General features: G+C 38.1%; 1 protein-coding gene across 1 annotated transcript in view; it reads right to left on the bottom strand.

The window, feature by feature from the left end:
* Positions 1-44: 44 nt before the first annotated feature.
* LOC104404517 (golgin subfamily A member 4-like) overlaps positions 45-12,264 on the bottom strand; it is a gene marked incomplete at its 5' end in the record, with an annotated part of 27,037 nt that continues 14,817 nt past the window's right edge. Inside the window, 6 exons of the mRNA XM_010012963.1 lie at positions 45-280; positions 6,874-7,021; positions 7,869-7,952; positions 8,896-9,071; positions 10,160-10,304; positions 10,825-10,923. Coding sequence (XP_010011265.1) covers positions 45-280; positions 6,874-7,021; positions 7,869-7,952; positions 8,896-9,071; positions 10,160-10,304; positions 10,825-10,923 — 888 coding nt within the window. The remainder of the gene's footprint in view (positions 281-6,873; positions 7,022-7,868; positions 7,953-8,895; positions 9,072-10,159; positions 10,305-10,824; positions 10,924-12,264) is intronic.

Genomic DNA, 12,264 nt, shown 5'->3' with positions numbered 1-12,264 from the left:
ATAAATATAAGTATATTCTAACGTATTTTATAATTACAGTTTAATTATAATTGAATGATTAGATTAAAAGCCAATAATTCAAGGTGAGCTTCAGATTTTACCTTCATAATCTCAACCACCTCTTGTTTCACTCTGGTTAACTCCCGTTGAAGATTTACCCTCTCTTCTTCACTTGCCTTTTCTACAGCTTTGATTTTTTCATCCATTTCTGCCTGCAATTTTTTCCGGGCTTCCTCTGTCTTTTGGGCAATACTCAGAGCCCTCTCAAGCTCTTCAAAAGCTGCAAAGAAAATAAAGAAGTATATGATAGCTGAGAAATATCTGTCCCTTGATAGAAGAACAGAGTTCTCCATAACTGTAAGTTACACAAGTAATAGAAGAATGAACTTAGGAATCCATCAAGAATTCACATGGGTTTATTATCTAGAAAAGACAGAGAACTGACAAACAGAGCTGTGAATGTCTTTCAATACATTCTGTAGCTTCTATTTCTTCCCTAAAATCACTGTAAAATACATAAACCACATAAATAAACTTTAACTCTTCTTCCAGCTATATGTGGTGAGTAACTTTGAAGAAGAGGAAAAAAGCTGCATGAAGAAAAGGCAATTCACAATTTGTTCTTCCACTAAAACAGCAGACAGAAGCATAAACCAGGAATGACTGCTATGGAAGCCAGTTTTTACTGAATCATGAAAGAGTTCTTCCTGAGCAGAACAATGAAGTATAATACCAGGCACTTTATTTATCTCAGAGTTGTTCATTTCAAACTGTACAACCTAGATAATCTTCTCTTTAAACTACGGGTTTTGTGGAGTCCATACAGATGGCTTTGCTAATGTCATTATTTCACTATTTACTTTTAATGTAAACTACCATCAAAGCAATTCAGAGATACTGGAGAAAAGCCTGTGTATTATGAGCACTCTGAAGCTTTGCAGATAAAAATGAAGAATAAAAATACTAAGATTTGCTCCCAGAAAACTTGAATATCTAGATGGTTCAAAAGAACTCTCAAGCTGCAGTGATGGAATTTATTTACACTTGCATAAGGTGCACAAGTCTGCTGAAACATTTTAATATACAAATCAGAAGCAGTAATTCCACGGCTTCTTCTCATGCTAAGGAGTATTCTAACATACTTATACCCTTCATAGATGATCATTTAGATACACAAGGAAAGCAAATAAATTCCTGTGTTCTGAGCTGCGTTATTATTATCCAATACCAGTATCTGAGTTCCTGTCTGAAACTGATGGCAGAATCAGCACAGATTTACACAAGACTAGAATTTGATCACTACCATGGAAAACTCTTCTCCTGAAGAGATCATGAGTGTGGAAAACCCTGCTGCGTATCAAAGGAAAATTAAGACTCTGAGCAGTCTACTATATGGTTTATTTTTTGCATAAAAGAACTTTGGCAAAACACCTCTGTAAAATTCATAATCGTGGTGCCAATATCAAGACTGTAATTTATCAGGGGATCTAAAACCTACAAGTATATTCTACTATGACCCAGACTATGTGAATACTACTCTGGGAGTAGACAGAACAAAACAATCTTTGAACTGTAATTTGGTATGCTAAGCCTTCTTCCACTTAATTCTACCCCCAAAAGAAAATCATAGACATACACATCAGTAGTTTCCTTGATTCACCACCACTTAGCAGTTGCTGTCTTTAAAAACATTCAGACGCAAGTTTGGGAAGTGAAGAATAATTTCCATTCCACATCTTCTGATAATATTTAAAACGGAAGTTTTTAACCACAAGCTGTATTTCTAAGGCAATGCTGCAAATATGTTTTTGAGTAATTCAGTTCTATAGAACTGCATTCACCCAAATTCCAGCCTCATCCAGAATTTTCTTCTGTTTTCTGAGGAAGCCTTTCTCTGACTGCTCATAGCAGCAATCATGGCTCAGAACAGAACAGGGCTGTTATTGACTCTCGCAATAAAAAAGAGCATCATAGTATCCACTTTTTCACCCTGGTTCTAGTTAAATACTAAAACTCACTACAAAAATATGAAGAGCACTAGAGATTATTTCAAACAGGAAAACAGTCTAAAACACAATGCAAGCATGCATGAGGCTTATAGCCCTCACTTTCCAAGCACAGTTCTTCACAGTCCCCATCAAGGTACTTGCCACCTGGGACCCACAAGACTTGAGTCCTCCCCTCTTTCCACCCAGCAACGACTCTGTTATGATCACAGCCTATACAAGTACATTGGGAGAATGGCACCGACTTCCCTGATGCTCCTCTCAGCCCTAACAAGAGCACGCACAGCCAGCAAAACTGGCCAAGTCCTTCAGTACTACAGCACCATAAATGGCTTAAAAAACCAAACAACCCTACAGACAAAGTACAGCTTGGAAATAAAGCCTGTGAGTAAAAGATTAAGTTATTTCACTTGTCCATGTGTTTTCTGATTCTTGTTCTGAGCAATATATACTTATTTTTCATTCAAGAATCCCATTACTTCTGCAAAAGGAAACAGAATGCATTTGGCATAGCCCATGAATCCACCAAAGAGAAGATCCAGGTTCACACTAGGATTGACTACTGCTATGTAATAGCTGAGCAACATGCAATACGAGAGCTGCACCACCGTGATCACAAGCAGGATGCCAATACAAAAGCTAGACAAAAGCTGACGGATAAAACGCCAAGGGGGTATGAAAGCACAAAGAAGCAACACTTCATAGAAACACACTTAGCTCTCTAAAAGTTAAATTATATGCATCTCAGGCACTTCTAGCACTTAAGCAAAACAGGACATTTTTATTCAACGTAGTTAATTCTAGTGTAGCGTGACACAACTGAGTTTCAAAGCAGCAGAAGGTCAACTATCATTATGTAGGCACAACATGGTCTAGGTTATTATGATTCTTATTATTATTTTTAATCAATGGGAGATTTTAATTCTACTGTGGATTAAAGCCTGGGATAAATGTCTATGGTTTTATCCAAATGCATCTATTTTGAATCAGAAGAGTAAAGGCACTGCCTGCGTTCTTCCCAACCAGCAGAGCTACTACTGAGGGAAGATATTTAACCTAGGTACTGGTTCAGTGAAGTCTCACAAAGGCACAGTGGCAAATCAGAACCAGTAACAAGCACACCAACAGAGTCACAGGAGAGTCTCGAAAACTCCCATTCATGTGACCAAGCCAGACAAACTGGAAACCTTCCTGTGCAGGATAGAAATTACACAAAAAGAGCCTGAGCAGTGTTTAAGAATCACAGAACCACAGAATCAATATGATTGGGAAAGACCTTTAAGATGGTCAAGTCCAACCGTTCCCCAGCACTGCCAAGGCCACCACTAACCCCTGCCACTGAGGCCTCATCTACCCGGGCTGTGAACACTTGCAGGGACAGTGACTCCAGCCCTGCCCTGGGCAGCCTGTTCCAATGCCTGAGCACCCTCTGGGCAAGGAATTGTTCCTCAGCTCCAGCTAAACCTGCCCTGGGGCAGCTTGAGGCCGTTTCCTCTTCTCCCATCCCTTGTTCCTTGGGAGCAGAGACCAGCCCCCTCCTGGCTCCATCCTCCTGTCAGGCAGTTGTAGAGAGCAATAAGGTCCCCCCTGAGCCTTCTCTGCTCCAGACTAACGCCCCCAGGTCCCTCAGCCCTTCCCCATCACACTTGTGCTCCAGGCCCTGCTCCAGCTCCGGTGCTCTTCTCTGGACCTGCTCCAGCACTTCAGTGTCCTCCTGCAGTGAGGGGCCAAGAAATGACACAGGATTCGAAGTGTGGCCTCACCAGTGCCCAGCACAGGGGGAACAGACAGCTCCAGTAATGCAAGGTTGCAGAACTGACTCCTACAAAATATGTGCTAGAGAGCTAACTGCTTTACATACACTACTCCAAAGCACCAGCCTCAGTTCCCTTCATGCTGCTTCTCCTACTCAGTGTAACACCAGTCCCCACTGCAAAGACTTCCTGCTTACTCTCCCAGAGCAGCAAAACATGTTACCTTCAACTATGGTGCCATCTACTGCTAAAAATTGTGAGGAAAGCACTAAACAGGATGGCAAAGGAGGGATTCACCCATTTCATTACTGAAAGCAGAGAGCAAGCATCGTGTCAGGAGTTTGAGAAACAAAGGTTGAAATTCATTCCCTATAGTTGATTTGTGCATCTAGGCAGGATTTTAAATGCACAGTCCAAGCTTTCTGTTACTCTAGAAAGGTGCCCAGCATATGTTAAATAAGCTTCCAAAAGAAAAACTGCCTACAAATAGCAAAGTAAAGCAAGATGAATTTGCTTTCTAAAGACTTTTCTTTTGGTTTCCTGTACAGAATACAAGTCAATAATCTGCATTCCCAGAGGTCAGAAAGCACTTATGCCAAATAGTCTTAGGAGAAACCAATTTCAGTTTACCAGTAAATTTATAAGTACTATAAATAGCTTTGTTAAAGTCAAATGTAAATAATCTATGTACACTGCACAGCATTAAAAATCAGCTGCAGTTACTTCAAGTGAAAGTGCCTGAGAAGCACAGAATTTACTTTTTAGAGCCCAGTTCAAGCACCCAATGTGTGATGTAAGAAAAGAGAGCCCTTACCCCAGTCCTGTTCATACAAGGCTTGGGAAAGGCACCATGATTCACTTATTGGCATGTGTGGATGCACAAAAACAAGATGCTCTGTGAGATTTCAACATAAGGTACCTCTAACTACAAAGAAAATGAACTTCAACTGGGGAGACCAAGTTACAGTTTACACAACACACACAAAATAAGCATACATATCTTTTCACTATTTCAGAGCACAGAGATGCAGTAACATTAAATCAAACACTGGAGCATTTCACTAGAGTCACTAAGTTACAAAGGAAAAAGCCAGACGTAACTATAGGCAAGTTAAAAATATGAAATGGAAAAAATATACCACTTTTTAGCCTACAATACAGCACTATGAGGGTAAATCAAGCATATTATCTTTCCATAACATAAATGAAAATAACATTTCTACAATTACAATATTCCATGAAGTCAATTCTTCACTAAATCATGATACTGAAAAAGAGAAGTCTAGAATTTAAAGGCAACTCACATTAAATGCCCAAGAAACAGAACTTTAAACATGCTGACCTCAAGCAGATGAAATTGAATTATTAAAACTGGTACAACTCAAAGGTTGTGACCTAGAGGAAACTCCAGGCTCTCCCAGTATTGACAGCAGTCTTCTCAAATGCCTTAACGATTTAGTTCAAATGTATTGAACTACACTTCCATTGTACATCACAACATTTTTGGAACATGTAAAGCCAAGGAAGTACCAGGAAAACCTAATAAAGGCCACCTTATAATTTTGCTTATCTTCAAAGTAGTATAAGCTAATTTTCTAAGGCTTCTAACATTTATATATGCATGCTTAATAGAGTACACAAATAAATACACTCGAAAGTAAAATAGATGCTTATGCTCCGTAAATGTTAACAGAAGTACTTTAAATTCTTATTTAAGAGGAGAGTATATTTAACACACAAATCTCTCCCTAGAAAAGTGCAGTGTACTCAACACATTAGTCGTAAGCGAAATTACTTCTCACTAACACAGTTAAGTTTTCCAGGTATCCAGAGCATCATCTGTTACCTCTTTTCAGCTTCTGGCTACGCAAACCTGACGAAATTACTGTATTAACCAGAGCGTATAGATATTAGTTCACAATTAAGACGTTTCCACTGCATCAAAACATGCTGTGTTTCAAACAACTATGACAATAACTTTTATCTACAAAAGTATTAAAATATTCTTCAGCCTTTTTTTTTTTTAATTATGAAGAAAAGTTTCTCCAAGAACTGAACAAAATCCAACTTTATCAGGATTGACTTACTGTTGAAATATGAATTTCCAGAGTTAAAAGACATATGCATCCTGAAAAGGTAGGAGAGGAGGACACCTAATCAAAATGTTTGTTACTTTCACAAGATGGATGTTCAAGCTGCTTTTCTGTATGACAGCAGAATGATCTACCCAAACTAATCTTTAAAACTGGAAGTTTTGACCTAAATCATATGAACTGTATTGTTTGACCTTCTCGTGGTCTTTTTAGAGAAAGAAAATATGCATAATGTTTTATGTTAACTAACCACATCTGAGCTTCTCCCAAAAGAGTGAACTCCTTGATACACCTATGAGAGCAAACTAAATTTTTCTAAAGGAATTTTGAAACATACAGTGCAAAATTATTTCACTGTTTGAAAACCAAAGGTGGAGTGGACTGACCTTTCAACTTCATTTCAAGCAAAAGGAGAACTCCAAGCACACATAATTAATGTTACCTAATTTCCATCAAAAGCAAACTACAGCATGTAATAGTTACACAGCCACTGGGTTCTAAGCCTGAAGAGAAAGGAATCATCACTGCTGTTTCCCTAAAGAGAAATCAGAAGTGCTTCTGCTACAATTATTGAAAGAAAATGCTTATTATGGTTGTAGCACATCCTCTTCTTTCTACACCTTCCCAAGCTCTTATACACTCACTGCTATGTTTTCTATGTAAAATAGTGGTGGCATTACAATGATAATTTGTAGACAGTTGCAAATTTCCCTCCTGAAGTCATACCAGCATAACATTCTATCAATCGTTTCTCCTACAAATGGGAAGGTACAGCTGCCTTTCAGGAGTTTCCTTCCTAACTCCAGTTGAGTAACAGAGACAAACCAGTCGAAAACATTCCCAAACTGCTGACTAGAAGTGAAGTTAGTAATGACACTAGCAGGGGTAAGATGTGGTACATGAGGAAGAAAATCACCTCTTAATATCCATTCCAAACAACTGTCCGAAGTGTGCAGAAAGACCACACTGAAGCTTTTTCATGTTTTAATGTGAAAGTTAATAATCCCCAGAATTTCTTACCAGCTTTTTCAGATTTTTCTTTCTGTTCTTTTAATTCCTCGCCTTTTGTTGTCATTTGTTTGATCCGAGCACGCAGTTGGGCTATTTCCTCCTCCTTCAATTCCAGTGTTTCATGCATTTGTCGCTTTGTCTCTGCAATTACCATGCCCTATGGAAAAGGTCCTTGTGATAAAAAGCTAGCAAACAAATACAACGTATAGCTGAAACAATTTCAAGCCAGGACACAATCCTTGACAGGAACAGACTTTAGTCTATTACTACAAGACCAGAGATCATGGTACTTTTCCATGTCAGGAAACAGAAAACTCTAACAAAAAGAAGGTAAGAATACAGGATGATTTTGAAGGGGTGACAGGGATGAAAAGGATGATGAAAGGGGTGAAAAGCCACTAAAGACCATGAGAAAACTTCCTCCTTCTGGTACAGGTAACCTCTATTTGAAATATACATACTGTTAACAAACCCACACTAAAAGCATTGTAGAGTCCATGCTTCTCCTTAGATAACACACACATATATAAAACGAGTGCCAGTCTTGTTACTTATTATACCCCCAAAAGTTACTTCAAGTACCAAGACTGTGATTAAAAAGAAAAGGAACAAAAAACCCTGAGAAACTTCCTATTGCTGAAAATACAGTTACTTTTCCTTCACTGGTAATTTTTAAATTAATTTCTATTGTATCTCATCTTCATTAGTGTTTGGGGAGTGGTGGTGGTGTTTGGCTCTTTTTGTTGTTTGTTTATTAAAGCTGGTATTGAGGAGTGTATTCAGTGTAACTGCTCCCTCCTAAGCAACATAATCTTGTAGTATTTATACCCTAACAGACAAATACCCTAGAGTATATATACAATAAAATTCTCAGGTATCTTAAATTATTTGCTGGTTAAAACATAAACCAAACCACATCAGATGACTAAGAACAGCTTTTTGGAGATGTTTGGAGTTTTACACAATCTTCTTCAAAAACAACAGAGTTTAAGAAGGTTTTTTACCTTGTCTTGTTCTAGCTGCTCAATCAAATTCTTTGCATCACGCAGCTGCGTAATCAGTTTAGTCTTCTCAGCCATCTGAAGGTCCTAAAACAAAGACCCCAACCACAATTTTAAAGCACTGCTACAGGTAAGAAAACACCTTCTTCTGGCAAACAGCTTAGGTTTGGCTCTTAATCTTTGCATTATGCCATGGAGGAATAGCACAGAACAGAACCCAGGGAAATTACAGTAGGTAGGTTTAAAACACTTATAAATAGATAGGCTGCCTCATGGCTTCCATAATAATTCAAGTACCTGAAGGCTTTGTTACAGCCTCCACAGTTCTCTCATGGATGTCAGAGCTGCTACAGTAAAATTGGCAAGAAACACACCTTAGGCACCTGCTCTATTACCTGCACCTCTGCTTCCAATAGGATCTCAGCAATGCAACGTAATTGCTTGTTATTGGTTCCAGAAAAGATCCTTAAAACACTCAAGTCTTTCAGAGCTCTTTCAAACAGGGCTAGTGTTCAGAGACTGAGACAGAGAAGGGAATCTGATGTCCAGAACTGAGGTAGAGCACAGCTATACTTATAATTTTCATGTCTCATTACTATCAGCCATTTTACTTTTACTCCACACTTGGCATTAGTGGTCTTAAAAGGAAAATTGAGCAAAATACTAATTTAGCTTTGTGATTCCACTTATGTTATCTTCACTATATTGTGCTCTCCACTGTCCTGCCTTTCTGTGTTTTCTGTTCATTTATGTAACTTACGCCTCTTCAGCTATGTCTGAAAGGTTTAGCTCTGCTCTACAGTTCTCCCTTTACCTCCTGTCTTCTGTGCTAAGACAGTCTCTTCCTCAACCCATTCTCCCATAGCTACTTTATTTCTAATACCTTTTTGAGGGTTATTCATACAGTAAAGTTCCTTACCCTTCTTTGAGCAATTTTTTAAATGGTCTTCCTCACCAATAAATTCTGGAAACACTGGAGTTCTTGCTCTGTTTTAGCAGCTACCCATAGAGTTAGGAGAATTTTCCATACCTTCATTTTCTCCAGTTCCTGAAGCCTCTCTTCTAACTGTTCCTGAAGTGCCTCTTTCTCGTTGGTTAACTGGGCGCAGCGCTCCTTATGTGACCGAATCATCTCCTTACAACGCTGCAGCAAGTTCTCTTGGCGCTTCACCCTCTGATGAAGAGTTTCCAGTGTTTTAACAGAATCTCCATTACCCCCTATTAGACAACATACCAACATTATCATATGCACACCGTTTCCAAAATGTAGATCTGCCTTCATCATTCACATTGCGGGCAACCCACAGGGCTCTGAAGAAAGTTGTGGAAAGCCTAGAGACTACTGTAACTACCAGAAATATGCTACACATACACAGAATAGTAAATACAGCCTTTCACCCCCTATTAATTTATAAAGGCCAGCTATCATATAAGCTTCAAAACCAAACAATTATTCAACAAGGTTTTCTACGCAACTGAAAAGCCATGATTTATAAACCTGTCTGCTGCTACTAACAGAAAATTCACAGGCAGGAAAAAACATGAAGCAAAGCCAAGCAAATCATCTCTCTCAAGTGCCAAGCACACCAATTCCTGCTTTCCCAGGGCTGGGTATGATGTTAATTCTAAAATATCCAGACTGGCAATACTACATTCTGCAGGATAATGGCCACGTTTAGTTTCTTTCTGAGCTGTACTCCTCTCTGTATAGCTAGCACACTGGATAATATTTTACTGTGTGTTCTGGAGTCTGTAAGAGTACTTAACATGAAAACAGGATCAAACAAATTTAGAGGTTTAGTTCACAACCATAAGTCTTACACACACTAGTCCTGAAGTAGACTCCAGTACAGGAAACATCTTGAAGCCTGATTCTTAGGGACTGGCTACTTACTTATTTCCTAAACACTACAAAAGGCATAATGCTGGATAAGAAAATCTCTGATCTAACAATTCATATCATCCTCACATACACAAAAATCCTGGCAGAGGCTGAACAAAGATCGTTCTGAGATGCATGTTCTCCTCTGTCTGAACCCTACCTTTTATGAAAAATACCAGTGAATGATCCTTTCATTGTATGTCACCATTGGAATATCGCTTGCTCAGTAATCAAACAATACTGGAAGCATGTTAGTATCTCAGCAGGGTTATCGTGTCCTCTAGCTGCCACACTGCTATCAAAACAACTGTCTCCTAGAAAATATACCCTTACTATGATATATTCAACCTTAAGTACTGTTACTCCATCCTAAGTAACAGCAGGATTCAAGATCTCTTGAAAAAGCTGCAACACCTACCATTGCTTCCAGGCTCCACAAAATTGTCTATATTGATTTCACTTGTTGGACTTTCCCCTTGTGGTTCAGATTGAATATTTGGATCAGGCAATTCAGTACTTATCTGCCCATTCTGTAGCCTCTGTTTCAGCAATGATACCTAAAAAAAGAAAAGTTCTTTTTGTTAAGGAAAGATTCTAAGCAGATCATGTTTTCATCTCCCAAACTAGAGTTAAATTAAATTGATATCAGTAAGCAAAGAAAGGAAAAAATCTGGCTTTTTTTAGCAACTTTTTTTAGCAGAATCATGTTTCCAATTAACAAAAAGAGTATCATTAGAAGTGGAAAAACAAAGACCAATTAAGCAAAATACATAGATTTTGCTAAAGCAATTTTAGTTCAAGTATCTGCTAATGTTATGTGCTTGGTAACAAAGACATAACAAAGACATTACAGTTATTAAACGCAAATCAAACACTCATATTTAACATGAGTGAGATTTTACGAAAGTATCATCTACCACAAAGATGAACATAATTTCTAGATAATCCTAAATTCTCAAGAAGCTTTACAATATCACAGCAATTATAATAAAACATGGACATGCATTATTGGAAATACATCATTAAAAAAATAGGAAGAGCAGTTGTAAAGAACATCTGTTGGGTAAAGTATCTTACCTGAGTTTGCAGGACACTAATAAGTTGATCCTTTTCTTCTAAGGAAGCATCAAATTCCTCTTGGAGATGTTTCTTAGCTTGTTGATCCATCTGGAGCTCCTGAGAATCACAAATAAAGGCATCTCAAATGAAAACTTAAACGTGAATTTGAAAAGGCTTATCAAAATATTATGAAATAGTATTAAAAATACCTCTTCACAGTTGTGACCCCAGAATACAACCATGAAGTGGATATTTCTTTTACTAAACAACATTCCACACAACATAATACCATTACAATACCAACATTAAGCTAGCAAGAGTCTAGATTTGATGCAAAATTATCAGGGTTTTTTCTTCCTAAAAGTAAGTTTCAGTAAGGATCACTTCAAGCCTGCTCTTGTAAACTGTTTTCCATGCACACATTTCTCCTGGAAGCTGGAAGACTGTACTTTGGTGAACTAGATTCTTCAACATAAACAAGCAGAAATTTAAGTTTCTCTTATGCTCAGTCAATGTGCTAGCAGTCTAATATGACAAATGCCATTTGTAAGAGCAGAAAGTTGGCTATTTTATTCCTGAAACATGTCCCAAATGAGAAAGCCAGAGAATGGCCAAGAACTTAACTATGCGGCCTTATTCAATACTTACTTGCAGTCATTTAGCTGAACACCTTTAGAAACTTGCTGCTGTTGCCTAAATGCATTAGGAGGATCTACATGATCTTATAAAATACTGCCTAAGGCATTTACTTCCTATGCTTTTAAAGTTTAAATACTTTAATTTCTTTAAATAATGACCATTCTAATTGAAACAGATGTATTTAAAGTTAAATTCATTCACAACTGCTTATTGTGAGTTTCGGAACCATGCTTATTTCATGAGTGCACTGCAAATAATTTACCAAACTTGTATTTTAATTTTCATGTACTTACTTCATCTATACATATCTTCCTGTGATTCACCCCAGGGAACTAATGCTTCTATGACCATTATTCTGCAAAGGTCATGTGTATAAAAGCAAGCACCACCCATAAACATGGCAGGACAGTGCTGGAAGGTCACTGGGAAAACTATGTCTCTCTCTTCCATATATCCACTTTTTAACCCTGCACTGCTCAGGTTCTCAACAACTCTGATCACACTTCTGCCTTTTGAGCTTTAGAAGCAACTTCTTCCAAGCAAACCAAAGCAGCTCACTGCAAGAGTAAGTGTCAAAGATTTACTGAAACCAACACAGGAATAGTCCTCTTTGGATCCCAAAGTCCCTTTTGATCCTTGTCTAAGAAGAAGAACACTGAAGACTGCTGCTAAGGAATTACTCTTAACAGAAGAAAACTAGCAAAAGACACGTTGATTTCCAGGGACTATTTCACACTGTCACCTTCACTTCAAAGGAGACAGTTTATTTTTACATGGCCCTCTTAAAAGAAACTTGTCTGATTCAGTATATTTGTAGGG

The sequence above is a fragment of the Nestor notabilis genome, unplaced genomic scaffold (genome assembly GCF_000696875.1).
Source record: "Nestor notabilis isolate BGI_N333 unplaced genomic scaffold, ASM69687v1 scaffold13644, whole genome shotgun sequence".
In the NCBI taxonomy this organism is placed as follows: Eukaryota; Metazoa; Chordata; class Aves; order Psittaciformes; family Psittacidae; genus Nestor; species Nestor notabilis.
Note: the sequence above shows the minus strand (reverse complement) of the source record. Positions and strands in the feature narration are given on the sequence as shown.